Source organism: Globicephala melas, chromosome 2 (genome assembly GCF_963455315.2).
Source record: "Globicephala melas chromosome 2, mGloMel1.2, whole genome shotgun sequence".
NCBI classification, from domain to species: Eukaryota; Metazoa; Chordata; class Mammalia; order Artiodactyla; family Delphinidae; genus Globicephala; species Globicephala melas.
Genome location: NC_083315.2, coordinates 146960400 through 146972786, shown reverse-complemented (window position 1 = coordinate 146972786; position 12387 = coordinate 146960400). Strand labels below are relative to the sequence as shown.

Genomic DNA, 12387 nt, shown 5'->3' with positions numbered 1-12387 from the left:
CTTCCTTGAAATACGACTGTCCACAAAAAACTAACCACAGAATAGCTATCCTTAAAGAACTCTGAGCTATAAGGCATCCCATAGTACTTTCCTCAAGCTTAATGTTGCTATACTTACAGAAGAATTAAACAAACAAAATAAGCCAGGGCTTTACAATAAGTTTAGCTGTACGATGTTCTCTGATGTTCTATATGTACCCTACGATAATCCACTAAAACTTACAATAGGTACTTAACGATGCTCATTTAACAAACTGAACTAGATGAACAGCTCCTGATAACACAACTGGAGAATATATCAGAGCACTAAAGCTGTCACTCCAAGTACAAGTGAAGTTCAGTGCATATATTCTAAAGAAATGTGAAAGACAGCTGATAAGAAGAGGGTGAGAGGTAAATACAGAAAATTGGACATTGCGAGACCAACTGAAATCCAACGTGTTTGTGTCCTCAAACTGATAATCCTGGAGCCCAGCGGACTGCTGAACCTGACTTTTGTGGGTGTGGGTGTGTGGGCGTGGGTGTGCGAACACTCACGTATGGTGGGGTAGGGCGGGGTGGAGGTGTAGGAGGAGGAAGGTAAACCAGAAAAGAACAATCAAATCTGGTGGTTCAAAGTTATCAGAAGAATAATCAGGTGCAGAGCATTGGTGTTTCTAATGGGAAAATGTTCGCAGATGAGCTTCAGACCAGATAATGGCAGCTGCTCCTGGCCGCTGGGCAGGGGGAAGAGGCCCTTTCCTATCACAGCATCTTCAATAACTTGACTTTGAGAGTGACACCCTGTCTGGCATCAGATAAGCCTATCAACACTTTTGATCAATGGAGCAACAAACACCACTGTCAAGGCAACCCATGGGCTCCTCTCTTTTCCATTAGGGCATCTTTCTGAATGGGATTCAGCGAGGATGTGCCTCACTTGTACGCTCAGTGCAAAACCGAAAAAGCCCTGTACTGCTACTTTAATCATGGTGACTATCTAAGTAAAAACTAAACACAAAATATATGTACTCAAAGGGAGATGACCAGATTAATTTTGATGCTATCCTACTGCCTAGTTTGTGCCTAAGAAGGATGTTGCTGTATCACTTGGATGTATCACAATGACAAGTTTGCCTTGGGGTCTTATGAGCATTATGTGAGGAGGTTTGCATAAAGCACAAAGTAATAACACAATACATGTTAGCTACATTATTACTGTCATTTAATCCTAGGTGAGTCTCAATAAAAACACCACACACATTGGCAAAACAGCAAAGAGAAGTGGGCAGGAGGAAGGACCAGAAAGAACACTGATGGTGTGTTGCTTATTTCAATAAATGCAAACAGTGGGATTCCTCTACTGGGCCAGCATCTTTCCAGCAATGGACTTGACTTATGTGATAGAGCCAAATATCCTCTCAAGTCTAAATTTGCAAAATAATGATGTTCATAAAAACAATTTAATATTAAAAAGTGATGGCAGCTTCATCAGCCTAATACAATTAAATTTTACATATAATGTCAACAATATACACTTCAGTAAAGTGAATATTTTCCCTCCAGAGACTTAGCCACAGTGAAGTCAGGAATTCATTAAATGGCAGAATGGAAAATATCTGGTGATGAAGAGGTTGTAGTACAACCAGGTCAGTAGTGCTACTCTATGTTGCTGGAAGATAAATTACATCTGACGTTGGCGTACTCCTTCAACAAGATGACTCACTTCCAGGTTCCGATTAGGAAAAATGAGTTAGTGCACTAATTTCACTGAATCAAGTTGTATATTAAAAATAAGACAGAATTACTTGTCTAACTCTATTTTATACTGTGATGAAAAGTACAGATACCATTTATATATGGAATCTAACATATGACACAAATGAACTTATCTATGAAACAGAAACAGACTCAGAGACATAGAGAACAGACTTGTGGTTGCCAAGAGGGAAGGGGAATGGGGGAGGAATGGAGTGGGAATTTGGGATTAGCAGACACAAACTACTATATGTAGGATGGATAAACAACAGGGTCCTACTGTATGGCACAGGGAGCTATATTCAATATCCTGTGATAAACCATAATGGAAAAGAATATGAAAAAGAATGCATATATATGTATAACTGAATCACTTTGCTGTACAGCAGAAATTAAATACAACATTGTAAATAAACTATCCTTCAAGAAAATAAAATTTAAGGAAGGTTTAGATACTATATAAATTTTTTAATACACAGTTATACTTTAAGGGTGTTAATTTCAGCTTCAAGTGATGTCATTCAGAGCCATAATTTGTTGTATCTTATCACATTGTGACAAATGACCTGCCTAATTTGAAAATTCTAAGTCGTATAGCCTAAGAAAACACAGCAGGCGCTCTCTGATATTGCGTTCCACTGGACCAGCTTCATGTATTAACTACTGCTCTGTGTCCCCTCTGTAAACCACAATGATAAATGCCCAATGGCATCAGCAGGCAATCTCTAGTGCCACACACACTTTCTGCTCCCACCAGTTGGGACTCCGTGCTGCCAAAGAATCGGCTGTGTCTTCCCAAACCTGTTTATGCCGGTTGACTTGTTATTGTAATTATGAAATTTAATTAAATATTATGAAAGCTGATGGAATATGAGTACAAGAGATAAATCTTGTTTCTATTAAAAACTAAACTGAAGGCTTTGGAAAGACTTCATAAAAGCAATCACTAAAGGAAAGCTGTTGGATTAGATGTGGGCGAGACCTATAAAAAATGAGAAAAAATTCTGAAACCTCAGATTCCGTAAGATTCAGATTGCTTTGCTAGTGTCTGTATTTTTGCTCTTATGGTTTATACTATTCACACAATGTAGAATTCAAAATAGTAGAATCACTGTGAAAGAAACGCCCTCGGCCTCTCACAAGAGTTTAGCAAATATATAGTTATTATTATAAATTTTAATGAAAATAAAATACTTTGAGTACATATACTTCTGAAAGATTCCCTGTCTTTTTTTTTAACATCTTTATTGGGGTATAATTGCTTTACAATGGTGTGTTAGTTTCTGCTTTATAACAAAGTGAATCAGTTACACATATACATATGTTCCTATATCTCTTCCCTCTTGCGTCTCCCTCCCTCCCACCCTCCCTATCCCACCCCTCCAAGCGGTCACAAAGCACCGAGCCGATATCCCTGTGCCATGCAGCTGCTTCCCACTAGCTATCTACCTTACGTTTGTTAGTGTGTATATGTCCATGACTCTCTCTCGCCCTGTCACAGCTCACCCTTCCCCCTCCCCATAACCTCAAATCCATTCTCCAGTAGGTCTGTGTCTTTATTCCTGTCTTACCCTTAGGTTCTTCATGACATTTTTTTTCCTTAAATTCCATATATATGTGTTAGCATACGGTATTTGTCTTTTTCTTTCTGACTTACTTCACTCTGTATGACAGATTCTAGGTCTATCCACCTCATTACAAATAGCTCAATTTCGTTTCTTTTTATGGCTGAGTAATATTCCATTGTATATATGTGCCACATCTTCTTTATCCATTCATCCGATGATGGACACTTAGATTGTTTCCATGTCCGGGCTATTGTAAATAGAGCTGCAATGAACATTTTGGTACATGACTCTTTTTGAATTTTGGTTTTCTCAGGGTTTATGCCCAGTAGTGGGATTGCTGGGTCATATGGTAGTTCTATTTGTAGTTTTGTAAGGAACCTCCATACTGTTCTCCATAGTGGCTGAACCAATTCACATTCCCACCAGCAGTGCAAGAGGGTTCCCTTTTCTCCACACCCTCTCCAGCATTTAGTTTCTAGATTTTTTGATGATGGCCATTCTGACCAGTGTGAGATGATATCTCATTGTAATTTTGATTTGCATTTCTCTAATGATTAATGATGTTGAGCATTCTTTCATGTGTTTGTTGGCAGTCTGTATATCTTCTTTGGAGAAATGTCTATTTAGGTCTTCTGCCCATTTTTGGATTGGGTTGTTTGTTTTTGATTCCCTGTCTTAATGATTTCTTTCATTAACTTGTTCCAATTATGTTAGCTAAGAGGGTATTTTCTATGGCTTAAATTAGAAACTACTTTCAATGAACTGCTCTTAAATTTATGAAGTGTTATGACCTAAGCTGGATGAACTCTGGAATATAGGTGTTCAAATTTTTACTCCTTACTTTCGAAAGATAAAATACGTTGAACAAAATTTTACCAGGTTTAAAGATAAAAATATACTCCTTCCCTTTAGTCTAATATAATAGAGATCAAGGCAAAACAGTCAAGAACATGACTCTAGTCAGTCTCCCCAAAGGTGAAATCCTGGCTCCAATATTACTAGCTTCGTGACAGCTTAACAGCTTAAAACCAGCCACTTACACCCCAGTTTTCTCATCTGGAAAATGCCATCGATAACGATACCTACACCCCAGTGGGCATGGAGAGCGTGAAATGAGAAAATGCATGTCATACCAAATGCTAAGTTCCTGGTACACAGTAAGTACTCAAAATGTTCATCATTAATGTGATCACATTGCCTAATGGGAAAAGAGCAACTACTACATAAACAAAGACTGTAAGTAACATGTTCTTTCTCCTGTTGGAGTGTCAGTTCTTTAGCAAGATGGCCTCACCTATAGACAGCTCACAAACACCTGTGGAAAACTTCCCCAGGTTCCACAAAACAGGGCTTTTCAGCTAGGGGCAATTTTACTTCCTAGAGGACATATGGCAATGACTGGAGACTTTTTAGGTCATCACAATTGGGGGCACCTATTGGCATCTGGGGTGTAGAGGGCAGGGATGCTGCTAAACATCTTATATCCTACAACGCATATGACACATCCCCCCAAACAAAGAATTATCTGGCCCCAAATGCCAAGATGGCAAGGTCGAGAAACCCTGTAGCCCAAGGGACAGAATGACAAAGAAGTGATTTCTAAAATCTGAACTCCAGAAGGTTATGCTGAGAAAATAAAGATGGCTTACAGGGCTTCCCTGGTGGCGCAGTGGTTGAGAGTCCGCCTGCCGATGCAGGGGACATGGGTTCGTGCCCCGGTCCAGGAAGATCCCACATGCCGCGGAGCGGCTGGGCCCGTGAGCCATGGCCGCTGAGCCTGCGCGTCCGGAGCCTGTGCCCCGCGACGGGAGAGGCCGCGACAGTGAGAGGCCCGCGTACCGCCAAAAAAAAAAAAAAAAGATGGCTTACAAATGAATTTGGGATTTTCATTATCACAATGGTTTCAGGACCTATGCCATAGATGTTTAAGAGACATGGATACTGAACACCAAGACAAGATTCTTTTGGTCAATAAACTCTCGTGAATGGGGATGACCATGTAATAACCTCACAATAAATTTTATTTTAAAGGGAGCACTGTCATAAAGCTAGAGTACCAGAATGAAGTACTAGAAATGAAACTTCATTCGGAAGAATAAATCTCAAAAGGACTTAAGCAGGACTCAAAACCCCCAAACAGCAGGTGGGAAAACAAAAACTGCTCTCGTAGCTTGCATACAGGGGGCCTCTCACTTGGGCTCAATGCAGAAATTACTGAGCTAGCTAGTGGACCACAGGTGTATGTCCTTGCTCGGCAAGCATCCTGTTTCCTAGCTTGGGTGCTTGCGTGACAAACTCATTCTTCAATTAATAATGCTGCTCAAAAACACTATTAGAAAGCTCTTAAGAGTTCATTTAAACTACTTTTCAATGAATCACAGAGTTTTCTTACAAGCATGAGATAAAACTGTATACAAATACAGTTCACACAGAGTACAATCCAACAATATAGGTATATATTTTCCCCCATACAAAACGGAAAAGGAAGTCACCAACATGTTAACAGTACTTCTCACTCCAGTGACTTTTATACTCAAATCTAGAAGACCTAGGTTTGATTCCTGGCTCTGACACTTGTGTCAAATAACAAAATTAATTCTCACTAAAATTCCTGTGAAATGAATAGGAATGTATTATAATTCCCATTCACTGATGAGAACATTGAGGCAGAAAAGAAATGGTCCCGCACTAACTGTAAAAGTGCTAAATAAATGAAAAAGAGCATTAAGATTGCTTTAGTAACCCTTAAAAAAAAAGCTGTATTTATAATATTTTTAACTTTATATGACATTTATCCCTAAAGGTGACACAGCAAGTCTTCTACACAAAGATTACAATTTCATCCATTAAATCAAAGGTTTTAAAAAAAATTAATATTTCATAAGCTAGTCAATACAAGATATTTAATGTATCTAAAAGGAGGAAGTAACTCAAAAATGCAAAAGGAAATACACCACAGCAAATAACTATTTAACTCTTTCACCATCAGGAGAAGGCATTCATGCAAATCTTACATCACGCTGCTTAAAAATCCTAATAGACAGTACTCTTTTTCAGAAAGTATGGCAAAAGAAAATGAAAAGAATAAAAGATCTCTACTCACCCTTCTGATAGAAAAACTTCCTGTAATAGTATGCGCCGAGATCCACGTGTTCCACGATGTATCTTTTCACTCGATCCAGGTGCAACACCAAGTTTTCCTTGGGCACTTCAAGTACTGCCACTCCTGCATTTGTACAATGGGAGCTGAGGGTAGACTCAAAGGAGGCACTTTCACATCCACTAAAGGAACCAGAATTTGATTTGGACAGGCTGATTTTCCTTTCCCCTTCTCCACCGATCTCATTCCGAAAATACGGACAGCTCATTACAAGTTCATTGCTTTTATCGTCTCCCTGGTCCATGCTGAGGCTTCCTTTGGAGTTCAGGTCCTCCGTGCTGCCCATCGGGGAGCTAAAACTGGCCGAGTGGGACAAAGGCCCCGAGACCAAGGATGCCACCGCAGCTGCCGAAGCCCCCGTGGTGGTGTTTCTCCTCTTAATTACACTGTGCCTGTTCATAACCGCCTCGTTCAAGTCAAATAATATACTCTGGACGTCGTAGTGGGCAAAGCACTTTGGGCACGTCCAGGGCCTGACGGAGTCTTCCGATCGATTATCTTCGAGATCCGACGATTTCCCAAGTTCTTCACCTTTGGTATTGCGTAATTTACGAAAAATGGACGAGTCTCCGGTTTCAGACTTGGAACGCCGCTTGAGTGGTTTTTCCCTTTCCTTAAAGAGCCTGAGGTTCTCTCTCTGTGAGATGGGCCCGTCTATGACATCCAAGGAGAAACCAGAGCCCTTGCCCCCACCGGCGATGAGAAAGTCACTGAGCTTGGTCGGAGTGGGACCTCGATCAGACTTGTCGTCTTTGTAGCCCTTTAACAAGTCAAAGAAGCTGTCTCCGGACGTTCCCTGCTTATCGATTGAAGATGTGCTACCGTATTCCCTGTGCAGTGACGGCCCCGTCTTGTAGGTGGGCGAAATACATTCATCAAAGCTATCCACGTCAAGTTCACTTATGGTGATGTCGCTGTTGCTGCGCTGCCGTATCCGGCGCAGAGCTTTCCTGGGGGAGCTGGGGTAGGCTTCAGGCATGAGAAATCTGGAGTCCATGCTCTCCGACGGCCTCGTCTTGTTTTTCAGTGTGTTCTGTATGCTTTTTAACATGGCTGAGTCACTGGAATTGAGGCTTACAGAACTTCCCTGACTCACAGGACTGCTTTTGGAGGACATGCTCTCAAGGCAACTTGAGGTTTCTATTTCCTGGCTTGAACGGCTAGATTCTTTTACATTTTCCTTTCTTGGGGGCCAATCCGCAATCCTTGCCCGAACCCCCATCTTTGGGACTCCAGGGGTCGAGGTTATATGATGAGAACCTTCACTTCGAGGGGGGCCTACAGGAGCCATGACTGATGACCCTAAGCTGCCGTTTTGGGACCTGAAGCGTCGCATGTAGAAGTCGTCCGTGTGGACTTTGGGGGTGCCATCTGTGCCCACAACAGACGCCCTTTCAGTGGCAACCGGCCTTTCTGTCTGAGACCGTTTCAAGCTGGTCATGATGTAAAAGCAATCAGACTTAAATCCCTGCAGAAAGGACCATCATACCTAAGTTTTAAATGTGCACTTCCCTTTTGGAGAATGGCTCCCAGAAAATACATCAGTTGCATGAGATCTTAATCTTTTCCAATTAAAAGGTTAAACAATGCCTTATTTTCAAACCTCTGAAAATCCAGACCCCTTCAAAACATTATAATCCACAAGAGTTCCTCTGCTTCACTTTGATAGACGGCTTTCTTTCAGAAAAAAACTGAATGGAACTTGTATCTCTGGGACTCTGTGATTGCCATAATCCCATGCTTTCTCTAAAAGAGACAAGGACAATTGGAATTAGCATTTGATAAATACATCTAAAAATAAACATGCAATTGCCAAAACCAGACACATGCAAATAAAAGACTCTCTAACGGATTGTGACTCACAGTTCACAACCCATCTTTTTAGTAAAGCAGGCTTGAAGGGAAGGAAGAAAGTGAAAGCATTTAATAATATCCATCATTTAAACTATATATATTTTAAAAGACTATTAACACTTCAGATTAATTGAACTGTTTCATATCACTATGAAGGGGGGTGAGGGATCTTGTTCCAGGATATCAAGGCTCCTAGCCCAAGTAAAGACCACGTACAGACTCCAATGACCTCTAATAATGTAGAATATCATGAACCACTGTGCTGACCAGAAGTTCAAGGCATAACCAACAGAGTTCGATAATTAGAGCAACGTACAGTTTTTTAACAGACTAAAAATTGAAAAAATCTGTTACTGAATATGTCACAACACTCACTTTTTAACCTCTTCTGTATTTCAAAATCCAAACTTGTTTTTTTGTTTCTTTACAAAGGCTTAACAGAGTTGGCAAGAGCAAATACAATAGAGAGAAAATAAAAAGGGTTTTCCCGGAGCCATTCTACCCATTAGCACGCTTCTATATTTCCCTCTATTACTATGCCAAAGGAGTATTTCAGAATGCATCCAGCATTTTCCACCACCTCTTCCCAAGCTCTGAGATCCATCTACCCTTAAAGCTAGAAACATTTTGCTCATTAGCAAAATGCCTTCATTTCCTTACACACTGCAACCCACCCCACCCTTTGGCACTAATTTATGAAGACAGCAGAAACCAAATGCTGCTGTGGACAGACCTTTCCATATCCCCCAGCCGACGACAGAGAACTGCTAACATCCTTCCAGGTGACAGGTGAAGAAACCCAACTTCCTCGGGAGCACATCAATCAGGAGGAGAGAGGCACAAATTCTGAGCACAAAATCCTGCATGGTTGCGTTCGTCGTGAAAATAAAGGCAGCGCACCCTTTTCCAAGGTTCCACAAATTACACAAGAGGTGGCCTTTAAATTCCTGCCAAATGCATGTTTGGAAAGATGCTGCTGAACCAGCACTGCGCTGCCGGGGCCGCATTGTCTACAAATCACGGCTGACACCCAGGCCGACCCGCGCTCGCTGCGCTCCGCTCCCCGGCAACAAGCACTTACTTCCACGATAATTAAGCATCTCGCTAGTCGGCTTCCTGCCTCCCAGGCAGCCGCTTTAATTTCTCCTGCGCTATGCAGCATCATTTTAGAAGACTCGCTGCTATTTAAAGGCTGGAACATTTAGGGGTGTTTCAAAACGTACGGCCGCCTGCAGAATGCAGGGCCAGCTGAACTCCAGCCGGGCTCGCACGGGCTGCTCAGACCAGCCTGGCACAGAAACGCCAATTGTTTTCCCTCTCTCTCCTCTTCACCATCTTTTGTGAAAGGGATAATGGTTTTACACAGCTACCCATTAAACCTGGCTTTTGAGCTTTCTAGATACTTCTATCGTCAGATTGCTATGATTTGACTTTACATCTGGGAACTGTCCAGGCTCCTTTTGAACTGTAAACCTTCAAGTGGAATAATGTGCTAACTGCTGAATCTGAAGGCAGCCCATGTGGCCACAGCCAAGGTTCAAGAAGTGTTCCTTATAAAATGGAAGGAAACTGGGCAACTGAAGCAAGATGCAAAATAAACACTAGCCCATTTCAAAAAAAAAAAAAAAAATTGACAACCCCAAACCACAATTTATGAGCTATTTTGTAATGAACTAGGGGAAAAGAAGCTGTTTATTTCAGTGAAATAGCTTTCAAAGAAAGAATACACTGACATACAAAATAATTCTCAATAGATTCTTATGAAAATCAGATGTTTGCAATGCTTCTCACAAGCTCACAGAAATGCAAATAAATCACCTACCATTCCCAGAACGGACATTCTCTAAAAGGCCAATGCACCAATCCCACTGGGGTAAAAACTCTCTTTCCACATTTCCTTTCCCTTAGAATAGAGTTCACTGCAGGACTGTCTTTTTTTTAGGATATGTGAAGTTATATCCATTGTAGGAGGAAACTGAAGGCCAGCACCAAAATACAGTAAATAGCACTGACTTGAAAAATCTCCACTCTTCGTCGTCACTACTACAGGACACCTTTTCAGAACCATCTCATATGCTTCCTGTGTTTTTTAATGGGTTTTAAAAAACCTTATACAGATATAACTATATTTCTTTGTAATTTTAAAGAAATGCCAAGACTATTACATCTTGATTATAACAATAACTCAATGTTATCTTTTAATTTCAAAATATAGACGGGCACATAGGGGAGAGAGTACTCACAGTTTAATGACCTGTAAAAACCGAGGAGGTTCAAGATGGACAACTAAGTTAAATAACAGATTTTCTTTTCTTGTCATGAGGACCTTTTTTCCTTTTCCCCTTCCTCTTTCCCGTCCTTATTTATAGCAACAAACCCCTTTAGGCACAATATGAAACTTCAGACACAGAGTAGCATCTATACAAACATATATGCTTTGCATTGATTCAAGTACTAGTTGAAAATAAAGATGCCATCCATGTGTGTAATATGATGACACATCAATAACACCTAAAACCTACTCCTCGGGGTTGATGGAAAGAGCAAACATATGCTGACAGTTATTAGCAATTCTCCTAATTATCAGCAAACCTGCCTAAGCATCATTAAATATGGTAAAAAACGACAGAATAGAAGGGCAATACTAATTTACAGCATGTCACCTCCATCTGTTGAAAGAGTAAACTATTTAAGAAATATCCTTGTTATATATTTAATTTTACAGCTCTAGGTACTATTTGAGTCCATGGGAGATCCATTTACCTAGAATACCAATACCAGTCTAGTTCCATGAGGTCCTGGAAACTATAAGAAAAGGCGAAGATGTGTTCAACGTCTAGTAGATGAAAGTCTTTCCATCACTCAAGGTCTATCACCAGGTAATCTATCAGCTTTTTCTGATAATACCATTCTTCCAGAAGAAGTACCTCCCCCTCTCCTCTAAATCACCCTAAGCCTTTCTGTATTCTCTTCTGAACACAGACCACACACTTGGTGCTAGGGATATTTGGGGAAACAGTCCCTCCCTCCAAGGGAAGCTACAGGTATAAAAGCAGTCCCTGTCATCCTGGCTCACTGAGACATTTACATTCTTGACCTCTCCCCCTCCTTCCCGAAACTCTGTCTTCTCTAGGCCTCCATGATGAACACGGTCTCCTTAACTTCTGGTGCCTCTTTCTTTTGGCTCATTCCTCAGGATCACTGGTGGGCTCCATTCAAAAGCTAGTGATTCCAGGGGGGTATGCTTGGCTTACTTCTCTTACCAGTCTTCAGAGTTTTGGAAGGGGCTGTAAAGGGTATCAGCATTAGGATGCATTTGAGCACCGAGTGCATTAGGATGAGATCGCAGGCCTGGGTACACTGGAGCAAAGATATTAACTCTGGAGAGCAGGGTGTTGACTTCATTGGATCAGCTGCCTGTGCAACTGAATGAAGCAGAATAATGAAATTACTTCGGGAGATATCTGCATGGTAGCCACTACTGTCTGGTGATGTCATAGGTACCCACAGCTTTAAATATTATTATCTCTATGCAGTTATCTCCAAATTTCTTCTCATGACCCTCTCCCCTAAACTCCAAATAAAATATATGCACGTGCTCATTTGATATCTTCCCTTTTTATCTATTTTCAACAATGAATTAACTAACAAGCAGAAAAAATGGGAAAATAAAATTTTTCCAAGAAATAACTGGGTGATAAGGAAGTGAGAACAATAAATAATTGAAGGAACCAAACGAAAGGAACAACATGGGAAACTTTCTTTATGCCAAGGGCATAAAGAATAGTTTAAAGGTTACACAAGAAGACGTGGGAAGGAAAGAAAAAACCAACAACTTACAGTTCCTGCCCTGAAATAATCTGCAATACGATGTTACATTCACTAAAAAGATGTAGCATTCCTAATCAATTACTTCCATATTCCAAAATGGGATGTTGTTAGATTCCTTAACTGGTACAGCCTCAAATACAGGGCCAACTCTCAATGCTTCCAGGCAATAGAAGGAATTTTGATGATGAATAACTATACAAATACCCCGAGATTCCACAGATGTACAACATCAGTATTT

At 40.8% G+C, this 12387-nt stretch overlaps 1 protein-coding gene across 31 annotated transcripts in view; it reads right to left on the bottom strand.

Moving 5' to 3' along the window:
- Positions 1-12387, bottom strand: part of SIPA1L1 (signal induced proliferation associated 1 like 1) — a 501244-nt gene that overhangs the window by 138386 nt on the left and 350471 nt on the right. For 30 of the 31 annotated variants that reach the window (XM_030831557.2, XM_060294975.1, XM_060294973.1 and 27 more), the window contains one exon: positions 6408-8210. In XM_030831557.2, coding sequence (XP_030687417.1) covers positions 6408-7905 — 1498 coding nt within the window. In that variant the 5' untranslated portion in view covers positions 7906-8210. Of the gene's footprint in view, positions 1-6407; positions 8211-9051; positions 9388-12387 lie in introns of those variants that run through there. The other variant, XM_060294985.1, reaches the window with a different exon arrangement.